The sequence below is a fragment of the Vicugna pacos genome, chromosome 29 (genome assembly GCF_048564905.1).
Source record: "Vicugna pacos chromosome 29, VicPac4, whole genome shotgun sequence".
Lineage (NCBI taxonomy): Eukaryota > Metazoa > Chordata > Mammalia > Artiodactyla > Camelidae > Vicugna > Vicugna pacos.
Window position 1 is genome coordinate 17,052,157 of NC_133015.1, and position 13,211 is coordinate 17,065,367.

A 13,211-nucleotide genomic window follows, 5' to 3' on the forward strand; every position below is an offset into this window, starting at 1 on the left:
ACCGAGCCTCGCCAGTCCCGCGCCACCTCGCGCCCGGGCTCTCGCGCGCATGCGCGCACCTCACGGCCGTTGGCGGCGCGAAGGCTGCCGGGACCAGCCTTCCACTCATCAGGCAACGCTCCCGACCCGTCTCCCACCGTCTTTAATCACTCTTGCTCCCTCCTGCAAGGCAAAGCAAGGGAAAAATAGAAACCGCTGGATTTTGTTCTCTCTAGCCAAGGGTGTCCGTGTTTGTTTAAAAACCCTTACTAAAAACTCTCCTGGTGGGAATGCAAAATGATGTAGTCAATTTGGAAAACATTCTTGGACAAAGGACCAGAATTACTGTATGACCCAACAATTCTGTAATGTAGTACAATGGCTAAAATACTTGTTTTAAGCTGGTAGGGTTATCATTTAACTTTTATTTTTGTCTTGTATGTAACTGACTTTATATTCCCTTAATATTTTTCACAGAGGTACAATTCATACAAAGCAAAATGCACAGCTCTTAAGTGTTAAAGTCATCAAAGTCTTGACAGAAAGCTTTGCTTTTGGTATCTAATTGAAGCATATCACTAGGAAATATCTTACTAAAATAAATAAGTCTTAGTTTTCACCATATCATTAACAAAGTAAGCTGTAATTTTTGCATTATTACTATCATTGAGGCATAAGAGAAAAACTCAACACAGCAAGACTATCTATGTAAGCTACTATCCAGAAGGAACTGAAAAAAAAAATCCAACACACTGAGATGAGATTTTTCCATTTGAGTGGGTCTGTTTTTACTGTATATAAGCCTCCTAGATTCCATGAGTTAACTAGTGAGACATAAAGACATTTGAATATTGATAACTCATTGTAGACTTCCCCACAAAGATTTAACTAAAATTGAGTGGAAATCTCTGCTCCCTAATTAAGTGAAAATACTGAAATTTTATTAGAAAAAAAAAAAAGACCAATCTGAGACATATTCCTGTAAGAGAACTTACTTCTAAGTTACATTTGAACACAAGATTAGTAAAATCAACAAATGGGCCTGGTTCTTCCAGCAAGGGTTATACAGAGTGATATAATTCTGTTTTACACTATTCCCTTAAGATTCATATGGTGATCAATCATTTTCAGTACAATATATAAAAATAACTTATTTGTAGGATCCTTTAATTGGCTACCTCATTGCTATAAATGTCACTCTGAATTCATAATCTACAGGCTTTTTTCTTTGTGTAATATTGCTTTAAATTATTCTGTACTATCTTGATTTTGGCTAAATGATTAAAAAGTTACATTTTGAGACAGCTTTATTTTTTTCTGACTTAACTGCCTCTGTAAAAATGGGTATGATGGAAAAGAAAGTGTGATACAAGAAATACTTTTGTGTAGGGTATCTTTAACTATTACAGAATATGTTTTAAAGATTACCAATGGGTGATTATAAGATATTGCACCAAAAATGCTAAATAAGTGATATAAATCTCTGATTGGAATGCTCTCAGGGAAGTTACACAGTGACTGCTCTTAATTCTAGGTGAGTAAAGGAGAACAAGGGTGGCAGAGAAGGAACCAGTCTTTTTATGGCAGGGAATCCTTTTGAGCATCTAAACAAAGCTATATAGCACTCCCTGGCCCAAGTCGACTTCATTTATACACAAAACAGGGTGTATCATTTCAAGGTACTAAGTCACCTGAAACTCATCCATCTACACTTTAGGGTTTCATGTAAATGAACAATCTCCTTGGGATGTGGAATAATCTGTAAAAACCAACAAAAGTAAAAGCTGCCTTTAAAGATAAGTGGCAAGAAAACAGCAACTTTCACTACATGTATGAGGAAATCACTTATCAATTTTAACACACTTTATTGCAAATCATTCTGGCACTACCAAAAATGTTGCTACATACCTACTCACATTTTTCATACAGCATGTGATATACCAAAGAATGACTCATAAAATATCTGTGTAGAGGTTTATAATACTACACCTATGGATAATAACCATAAAAGTTATGGGTATGCTAAAAGATATTGGCAGTGCAGCCATTATGGAAACCAGTGTGGAGAGTCCTCAAAAAAGTAAAAATGGACTTACCATATAATCCAGCAACCCCACTCCTGGACATATATCCAGAGGGAACTTTAATTCAAAAAGATACATCCACCCCAGTGTTCACAGCAGCACTGTTTGCAATAGCCAACACATAGAAACATCCTAACATCCGACAGATAACTGGATAAAGAAGTTGTGGTATATTTATACAATGGAACACTACTCAACCATAAAAAAGAAGGAACTGAATAAGAAGTTGTGGATAAAGAAGTTGTGGTATATTTATACAATGGAACACTACTCAACCATAAAAAAGAATAAAATAATGCCATTTGCCGCAACATGGATGGACCTGGAGATTGTCATTCTAAGTGAAGTTAAGCCAGAAAGAGAAAGAAAAATTCCATATGATATCATTGATATGTAGAATCTAAAAAATAAAAGACAAATGAACTTATTTACAAAACAAACAGACTCACAGACATAGAAAACAAACTTAAGGTTACTGGGGGCAGAGAGGGGGAAAAGGGGTGGGGAAGAGACAAATTGGGAGTTTGAGATTTGCAGATACTAATATATATAAAATAGATAAACCACAAGTTCATACTGTATAGCACAAGGAACTATATTCAATATCTTGCAGTAACTGGTGAAAAAGAATATGAAAACAAATATATGTATGTTCATGTATGACTGAAGCATTATGCTGTACACCAGAAATTAACACAACATTGTAAACTGACTATACTTCAATTTAAAAAAAGAAAAAAAAATATTGGTAATGGTAAATTTTTAGTGATAAAATTTTATAGTAATAAATATTTCAAATATTTCAATCATCTTTCAAGCATTTGCCATTGCTGAAATTATATCCAAACAGTGCTTACAGACTCTTACGTTCAAAAATTATTTTGGCATAGAAAAATTTTGAGCAAAGCACCTGCTGCCAATATCTACATCACTTGGCACCTCTCTCCAGGTGTGCCAGTTTTGAAATCTTCAGTGTGTTCTGTGGCATAACAACGGCTGGGAAGCCCTACACTGCACCATATGCAATAAAATCAGAGGTATGTGTAACATGAAGAATGTTCAGGGATTCTTCACTTATACTTTTGAGTTTATTTTGGCATTTAACATTAAATGGTCAACTATTCAAAGCGCATACATTTTTCTAAAAGACTTAGCATACTATGAGAAATAAGATAAATACTTGGAAGGGATTTTGTTCTCTGAATATTAAACATGCCAGCCTATGATTAGTAATTTCTATGTGTGTCCAAATATCTAGTTAAAAGTTTATGCTTCTCACCCACACACATATAAATAATTCATGTTTGGAATGACTACTGTAACAATTACCAATTTTAATTCAAAATAATGGCAAGCATTAGATGATCATTAATCTTTTTGCTAGTTTTTATTATATTATATACGATTTATATTTCTTGTGATCCGAGAAACATCAACATTCTATTTAAAATCTGCTCTTAAAAATAAACAATATTGCACTTTAATTTCTGGCAGTTTAATTAGGGAGTGTCTGAGTAAAAAAAATCATACAAGAAACTAGTTTTTATTTTGCTTTATAATAAGCAAAGAGCTTTGTGTAAAAGCAGAACTTACAGTAGTGCCAAATAAACCAAATATTTACAGTGTCGCTATTAAAGTCTTACCTCTAAAGGAAGATTCAGTGTATCAGATGCATATATTATTAATCTAACAGAAGTACACTCTTCCCCATTTCTGCTGAACAATTTTAAGCCAAAGAGTATTGGTGTGAAATGTTTCTGTAATTTCTTTATCAAGAGAAAATACATGGAAAGAATGCTTATTCTTGAAGCATCAAAACTGCATCACTAAACTCAGTTTCCTACATGACTTGAAAAATCTCTAAACTAAGAACCAGAATTCCAAGATAAGCATTCTTTTTTTTTTTTTTTTTTTTTTAGTTTTTCTGTAGTTATTGTCCTTCACAATTACAAGTACACAAGTTAGTTGGTTTTCAGTATGAATTTAAGGTCAGTTTCCGAGATACATAAGACACTGATTATGCATCTGCCTAAATTATTTTAACTTTTGTTACATTGTAGTTAAACTGTATATACATTCACACTGACCCATTATTTGCTGTTCTACTTTTTAATTCTCAATTAGGTAAATACTTTAGACGGTTTGATATTTTTTACTTATTAACCAATTAGGAAGACAATTTTGAATAGCTATTTGCAAAAGCAAATACCAAGATTTAGAACCTACTTAACAATATATTAAATATTCAAAAGACCAAAACAAACATAAATAGAATGTATTGGTAATATAAATATATGACACAGAGACATTCATTTTTGGCACCACCTTAAAAAAAAAAATCCAGCAGTACTTTATTCCCTTCAGATCTTTGGGAATACTTAAAATTTCTATCAAATTTTTACTTTTCCTCCAGAGGAAAACTAATTCACAAATTTGAATTGGTATTTCAAAAGCATAGGATTTCCTTTTGCTATTTCTTAATTAGATCTGCAGAAGGAAGTTATTCAGTGTTAGCTAGCAGCCAATGAGTTAACTATGCTTTTATATTTTAATCCTACCAAGAACTGATTATGTCCAACAGTGATTTGTTATGGAAAGATAAAGTTTCTTCTTAAATTACCATGTACCAATTGCATAGTTGTGATCGGAAAACAAAGGTCAAAGAAGAGAGTTACAAAGGCATTAATATGTTAGCTGAACTGAAACAGACTGTTGAAAAAGAGTCTGTCTTGGGCAGATGTTAGTGTAAACTTAGAGGGAAAAAACAGTCATTAGCAAAAAGTTTTCTTTAAAAATAGGTTAATGCTAAGAACAATAGCTCTGAAAATTTCTGTTTAAAAATAAGCTTAATAAACAAGAATACAAATTTTAATTCAAAACATAGCTCTTTGAAATGCCCTATTTTCTTGCATACAGCAGAAAATACATTTTTCATAGTTTTTAACATTACATGTAAAAATGAGGCACTAGTTAAACATATTTGAATATATTCACACAAACAGGAGTTTCAGTCTCATCCGTAGGCTTGTATTTGCTCAATGATTTCTGGGTGGCAAAGTGTTCACAAAAATAAGTCTTCTGAAGGAGGTGCATAAGAGAAACCAACAAATGCATCATCTGCTTCCAGGACACTGGCGTTCACTATGGAATAGTCAGAAGACACACACACGGAATATGGAACTGTTTCTTCTGTAAATGCTGCATCAAAGTTCCTGATGTCATCTGGTCCTGCCTAAAACATCAAAAGGCATACTATTATCCACCTTAGCTTTTTCCCCATTAATTTAGTCTTCCATTAAAACCTCTTTATGAATTTGTCTACCTATTCCTAGTAAGTTTAGATGTCTTCCTACTCCATCACATCTTTGAAACATTTTCTGCTTTTCCTTTCCCAACTTTCATCATTTAGGTCCTTGTTACAGTTAAGGTTCTTGTTGGGTAGGGGGAGGAGAGAGAAGGGTGAGGAAGGAAGGCTAGCATGACAGAGACCTTTCCTAAGTTAATCTGAATCTAAGGCCCTGCAACTGACCCCCTTTCTCTCTACTCAGCACCACTTCTAAGTCTAGAAAAGGGGCTCAGGGAGGTTTTCAGGACAGCACTTTGTATCTGCACTTCCATATAATGCCTGCCCATCTAGTTCCTCATTTCTTGAAGGCTTTTGATGAAGACATGGAGGGGGTGTAAGTAAAACTGTAGAAGGTAACTCTTGTGCTACAGAGGTTGGTCAGCATTTGGCTGTGACACCCTCAGCTCTAGAGACCCAAGTGGACTGGAACCTAGAAATGAGGTAAAGTGGCTCCTTGGGCTCAAAGGCAGTGGGTAATCTTCCTGCACAAATCTGACACAAGCTAGTGGACTCTTCCCTTCCAGTGTATTTACAGATAAAAGCTGGGATACGAAATCAAGTAATTCACTCTTCAAGTCCACCCCTGAAGCTCTAGGTTATCTCTATTTCGAAGGGAAAAGAATCCTTAAAATGTTCAAGTCATCAAATCTAACAGAGGTAGACAGGGATTCAGAGCAGATATATAAGCCAAGGATATAATTAGCCTGGTAAGGTCTACAAACAGCAGAGCAGAGAGACTAGGAAAATCCAGGATGCTAATCGTTCCATATGAGAAATTCTCCCACAGAGGAGAAAGAATGCTGGAAGAAAATTATAATTACCATGTTTTTAGTTATCATTATAAACATTTTCCAAGCATCTGCTCATTTTACACTGATTATCATTATTATCATTTGCTTAAGAAAAGGAAACAGAGCATAAGAAAGCAGAGGAAAAAAACGTAACTTTGGAGTCAGGCACAGATTTGAATCGTAGCTCTGCTACATGTTATCTCTGAGTTTCCATTGCTTCATTTATTAAACATATACAATAGAATAGTAATAGCAATAACTTGATAGCTTATTTGATGCATAAATTACATATTGTGATGCATAAAAAAGCATTTATGCCTATATACAGGAAGCTATCAATAGTAACATAACATCATTATTGGCCTTCTGATAATTTATTAACAACCTTCCTTTGTTATATCTTTATTTCCAAAAATTTCAACATTGTTAATAACTTTAAGTAAAATGTTTCTATCAGATTTAATATGTCAAGCTAACAGGAACATTTTTATAATAATGTCTTACTGTTTTCCAAATGGGATATTCACATTACCATTAATAACATTTGACTCCCTGGTTTTATATCAATCTAGAAATTATTGCATTACTGTTACTTAAAATGTCTATTGATTTATATGTATGAAATGATACCTCATAGTTACTTTAATTCCTTTGTTTTAAATCTTTGGGGCTCATCCCTTTCCTACACATGCTCCAAAGAAACACTTCACAATTAGTGTGCTAGAAGATATTTTTATCAATCTAATGTAACTATAATCTTATGGGTCACCTTGAAGTTATCAGTTGTACTACCCAACCTTGAGTGACATATTTTATACATACTTAGGCACTGATTCAATTTGACTCAGGTTAGATTTTGAGATCGATTGCTACAATTATGATGAGCTACAGTTCTACATTTCATTATTTTAGAGAGAAAGATCTGGATGTAAACTTACCACATTAGGATTAAACGGTGGTGGAATCTTCTTTTGTACAAGATCAGTCCAGCTGAGTGATTCAAAAAAGGGATGATTCTGAATTTCAAGCTAGAATATTAAAGAAATATATATTTTTTTACCAATGCTGAAGAATATATTAATATTCACTGAAGAATTTTATAAAGCCAAATCATTACTACTTTGTCCCTCAAAAATTCCTCTTAGGTACATGTTTATGTTATTCAGTGTGGCAAAACGGTGTAGTGGAAACACCACCAGAGCAGACGAGGAAGAGTGACTCGGAAAGACCAACTTCAATTATATCCCCTTCACAGTCATTGTTTTCTCACAGGTAAAGAGGGGTTAACATTTCTGCCCTATGTATTTCACAGGCTGTTTTAAGAATCAATAGAAAATATGGAAATAAACATGGTATGAAAAGAATAAAGCACTACACAGGTACAAAGAATTATTATTATTATTGAATGGGGAGGTAAAGATCTTAAAAGAGTTCTGCTCAGTGGGGCAGAGGTAAAATCAAAGTGACAAGCTCTACTACCAAAAAGCATTCCACTCTGGGTCCACTCTGTGTTGCTACTGCTGAAAGCTGACACAGTAATGATTCCAGCTTTTTTTCCTACAAGCAGCCATGAGAGTGTATAAAAAGTAGGATCCAACCTAGTTTGATGGATTTAAAAAGATTTCTTAGACAAAGTGATATCTGATCAGAGTTCTGGAAGGTGAGTGAGAAGCAGCCAGCAATGAGGGGAAAACATTCCAGGCAGAATACAAACAGCCTGAGGCGGCAGAGAGGTTAATCTGGTTAAGAAAATGACCAATTTGAGAGCCCAGTTTGGCTGCAGGGTAGGGAAGGATGGGGACTGGCACACAAAGTGGAGCTCAAGAGGTAAATAGGCCATATCAAGCTGGGTCCGTGTCAGGAATTTTGGATGTTATTCTAGGGCTGGGATGCCACCAAGGAGTTCAGGTAGAGGGAAGTCAGAAACATAGGGGGTTTTGTTTGCTTGTTTTTTAAGACCACTTTGACTGCAGTGGGGGAATGGACTGGAGAGTCATGATCAGATAAAGGAAAAATAGCTACTGTTGTGGCCAAACAAAAGATGGCAATGCTAGGAAAAGAGTGATAGCAGCGGGAGTAGAGAGAAGTGCCTGGAAACGGGAAAGGGCCAGGAGGCAAGCACCAGGATCTGGCTGGTTGTGGAATACCGAAGTAAGGAAGAGACAAGAGTCAAGAAGGATTCTCAGATTTCTGACCCGAGGCGCACGGAAGGAAGATGGCAGGAGTTCAATTTGGAACATGCTGTGTTTGAAGAACTCTCAAGAATTCCAAATGGTGATGTTGAACAGGCAGGTATTATCTGAGTTAGAGCTTACTAGAAATGTCTGGACTGAAGAGATAAATGTGAGATGAAGACATAGCTAACGCCATAGGGTCAACTGAGATTGTCCAGGAAGAGAACACGGCAGAAGAAAATAGGGTTTGGGGCCAACCACAAGGAACTGCAACACTTAACAGTCAGGTTGAAGAGAAGGAGCTTACAGAGGAGATCATGGAGAAGGGCAGAAAAGGAAAGCCTGAGATGAGTGTGCGCTCTCACTGAAGCCTAGGAGAGTGCTGGAGGTTTACATGCTGCTGAGAACGCAAGCTGAGGAACAGAGGCGTCCAACACTTCTCGTAGCGGTTGTGTGGTAGACTGAGAAATGAGAAGGGACTGGGAAAGGGAGAAGGAATACAGAAACTTTCAACAAGTTTGGCTACGAAGGGAGAAAGAGACAGGATTATCTTGCAGGACAGTAAGATTGAGGGTATTTTGGTTTGTTTTAAGACGCAGGACACTTGATAATGTTTAATTGTTGATTAAGAGGACCCAGAACAAAAGGGAACAGTCATCTGTGCAGAAAAAAGCATGCACAGGGTTCCCTGCAAGGAGTCAGGATCCAGCACAAGCAGAAACTGACGTTCTCCACTATAACAGGAAGAAGGAAATGACTGGGGCAGGTGCATGTAGGTGTGCAATTCTGACAGCAAGAAGCTGAGTGAGTTTTGCTTTCCTTATAAAATGAAATTCTTTAGCATAAGAGCATGTGTTAAAGTGAAGAAAAGGAATCTGGAAATTTGGAGAGAAGCTCTAAAATAGTTAATACAGAGAGAAGGAGAGTAAACTGGAGTGAGAAACACAGGAGCATTACCAGGCAGTGGAGAAAAAGAGACTAGTGACTATGACTCCATAGTGCTTCCAATATTCCCAGTTGTGCAACTTCCGTCAGCACTGTTCAGTAGCCCAGAGGTGACAGCTAGATACACCCAGGGTTGCAGTTTCTGCTAGTGAATTCAATAAAAGGACCAAGGGTCAAGGAGGTGTGAAGCATGAGCAAGACTGATCTGAAACAATGGACTGTGGAGGCCAAGCTGGAGAGAAAGCTGTCGACAGAGCTACTTGCTGCACTTGCAGAGCAGGTGGGGGAAGCAGCAGCAGCAGCAAAGTTTACTATTCACAGCCCCCCAAGACTTTCTGAGAAACTTTAATATATTTAAAAGTTCATGTTCCTCAATAGTTCATGGATTCACTATCGTAATACCAGTAACTATACTAGCAATTAAGTTACCCTAATTTAAACACAAATAAACAAACGAAAAACAAACAAAGCTACAGATTCCACAATTATTTCAAGGAGGTATTACCAAATTCTCAGGGAAAAAAGTGATTTAATGTTAGTCCAAAGCAAAAGGTATTGGGGGGAGGGTATAGGTCAGTGGTAGAGTGAGTGCTTAGCACTCACTGGTTCAATCCCCAGTATCTCCATTTAAAAAAAAAAAAATTACCCCCAACAAACAAATAAACAAAATGTATTACCTTATACAGTCAGGAGGGATTTAAATTGTTGTTAAACAAAATGATCTAAAAGTTTAGGTAACCAAAAAAATGCATGCCACACATTTTTTAAAAAGGGAATGGAGGAAAAATCTAATAAATGAAAACCAAATAAAGAAGAGGGTATGAAAGCTGGATGTGGGGGATGAACAGGAGAGGATCAAATTTTTATGAAGATCAAAGTAAAAAACTGCATGTGCAGGAGCTTTAAACACTGTACAAGTTCTCTATGAACACTGGGGAAAATTGCTGGGACAAGCATGCTTCTTTTTCATGGTACTACTCTTCAGGAGCTGTATTCATCCCGTTAAATATCACATAAAATAAAGCTTTATCTTCAACTCATACATAAGCTTTGTAGAGAGGATACTGGGAAAGAGGTACATACAAAGTCTTCTTTGGCACCGAGTCGATTTTGCCTGTCTTTTTCTAGGAGTTCTTCCAGAATGGACCAGGCTGTGAGGCTCACTCCTGGCCTCAAACTTAGGGGCTTGTGAAGAATATTGTCATACATTTCAGCCACATCTCGGCAATAAAAAGGAGGCTGGAAAACAAAGGAAGAAAGTTAGCATTAATTAAACTATGCACAATCGGGCTTTAAATAGTTGGATTTAGCCTTGCTCCACAAAAAGCAGTCTGGGTCTGGGCAGATGCAGAAAAGCACAAGCCTCTTTGGGCGTGTGTACATCTGCAGTGCAGCCTCCTATGCGAAGAGACTTTAAAGCCCAGCGTGCTACAGACCTTAAACATGTTCACTGAATGGATTAGGGCTGGTTTGTTCAGTAACACAACGAGATGTCTATTTCTAAAAAAAATGAGTGGGATGAGAATACTTGACGTACTGATTAGTAGGACAGAGAAATAGTTACACTGAAAAATTAGGAACAAAATAAAAAGTTTTTCTTTCTGTGCACATCTCTATTGTGGCTCTGGATTCATTTAAATAGTTTACTACTGTTCTGCTAGTGTTATCTAAGTGTCTACAATATTACTGAAAGAAAGAGAGAAAACTCAAATCAGTTACAATATACTAGAATCATAATGACAGAGCAGAAATACATACCAATCCATACAGCATTTCATACAGAACAGCACCCAGGCACCACCAATCTACAGTATTGTCATAGGGCTGTTTTCTGATCACTTCAGGTGCAAGGTACTATAGAAAAGAATAAATATTAGAGCAACTTGATAAACAATTCAAGGCAAAATCTATGAATTGAGAAAGTTAATAAATTTTAGGTGTTATATCACACTAAACCAAACATATTATCTAGAGTTTCAGTTGGCTGGGTGTTCTCATCCTATACCAGTGGTTCTTGGGCAGTGGTAATCTTCAGAATCAATTGGGATAATTTTCAAAATACACACATTCAAGCATTTTTTCCAAACCGTGATGCAGTTAAGGCCAACAGAAGAGGACAAACAAATGTAGAAACTGTACTACTAAGCATGTAAAGTCAGTATTTGGGGGAGGGAAGGAGTCTTTCACAAAATTAATTTTAGAAATTCCCCTGGGTCATTATTCATAATTGCTTCTCTTGAAGAAAGAACTCTTAATGTGGCAATTGTAATTCACTTTATTTCTTTTCAGGGAAAGATAAAAGAATAAAATGCATTTTTATCTGAGAATTATGATAGCAATTCTTCAACATATTTAGAAAAGTTGGGTAAGTTATTAGATGGCTATTTACATTTTAATTCATAAAAAATGTGAACTCTTCACAATGTCACACATATGAGATGGTGAGTTTGAATTTTAGGTTCCAAAATATATATATTTCCCCTTCTCACATGAAATATATATATAAGGAAATATATTCTCAACCTTTTTTTTATGTGATCAAAAGAAATGGCAAAAATTTAAAAACAGGGTTTAATAACTTCTGATCACATTTAGATTTAGATGACCAAAAAACTTTATTTCCTTTCTAAAAACTACAAAACTTAAAATTTTGTTAACTATGAAATCAACACACATCCATAAAAAAAAGTTTCTTCATATATACACTAAAATAGAAAGATTACAAATATATACAAGAGCTAGGGTTAGATTAGAGAGAAAAAGGAAGTAAAAAAAAACACATTTCAAGGTAAATAGTTGTCACCTATAGATACTTTTAATTAAGCATCTGATCTTGATTAGAAGTCTCATGTGAGCCATTTTATCACACATTTTCCACATGATTTGTAATTACTCCACAATAGTGAGGAAATACTACTTGGCACCTAAGATCACTATAAATACATTAAAATTAGAACACTTTAAAATAAACTAAACGTGTGTGTGTGTGAGAGAGGGAGAGAGAGAAGTGAGTATAATAAAGCTTTAACATATATTTTAAGGATTATTATTACTGTCTCAAATAGAAAGATACATTTTCTACTAGTTAACATGATGAGAGAATGGGATGTTCTGGTTAATAAATTCTGTTGCGATTTTCTTCCTCCATACCCATTGCTTTATTTTCTTCTGTTAAACAATTTTATTATGAGTTTTTTTAACCATACAAAAATATAAGTATATGATAGAAATCAATAGAGCTGCCACCCAAGTACAGGCAATGTTAATATTTTGCCATCTTTGCTTTAGCTTATTATAAAAAGTCTTATTAAGATACTTACATACCATGCAATTAAAGGATACAATTAAATGGTTGTTAATATATTTACAGAGTTGTTCCAACATTACCACAATTAATTTTAGGACATTGTCATTACTGATTCATGATTTTTTTTCTTTAAGAATTAGAAATGTAGTCAAATGCTTGAAGAACTCTAAGGTAAACTTGTAACATTAGAAACAAATAAACATGTTTTATCTCTGTTGGGTTCTCTGTGGTGTTTCAAAAACCACAACTTAAAAAAGCACAAGTGAAAAATATCAACTATCAATAAACTTTAAATATTCAGAAGGAATGATTATCAGTGATTTCCAGCTGGCTGGGAGCTGAAAATGATATTTTTATTCCACTTTTCTGATTTCAAATTTTATACATACAATTTGTGATTCATTTTTGCATTTTAAACATACCTACATGAATGACAAATGAGACATTTCTTACCTCTGGTGTCCCACAAAATGTTGTTGTGGTGTCAGAAATAGCAATTCCTTCTTTACAAAGCCCAAAATCTGTTAAGACAACATGTCCCTGACAGACACAGAGGCAGTAAGATAAAACAATGCATGGACTTAA

General features: G+C 35.4%; 1 protein-coding gene across 5 annotated transcripts in view; it reads right to left on the reverse strand.

The window, feature by feature from the left end:
- Positions 1–3,590: 3,590 nt before the first annotated feature.
- The window catches only part of SGK3 (serum/glucocorticoid regulated kinase family member 3), a 90,617-nt gene continuing 80,996 nt past the window's right edge, over positions 3,591–13,211 (reverse strand). For all 5 annotated transcript variants that reach the window (XM_072951883.1, XM_072951886.1, XM_072951885.1 and 2 more), the window contains 5 exons: positions 13,080–13,166; positions 11,078–11,173; positions 10,403–10,558; positions 7,139–7,228; positions 3,591–5,295 (listed from right to left, as the gene is read on the reverse strand). In XM_072951883.1, coding sequence (XP_072807984.1) covers positions 5,125–5,295; positions 7,139–7,228; positions 10,403–10,558; positions 11,078–11,173; positions 13,080–13,166 — 600 coding nt within the window. In that variant the 3' untranslated portion in view covers positions 3,591–5,124. The remainder of the gene's footprint in view (positions 5,296–7,138; positions 7,229–10,402; positions 10,559–11,077; positions 11,174–13,079; positions 13,167–13,211) is intronic.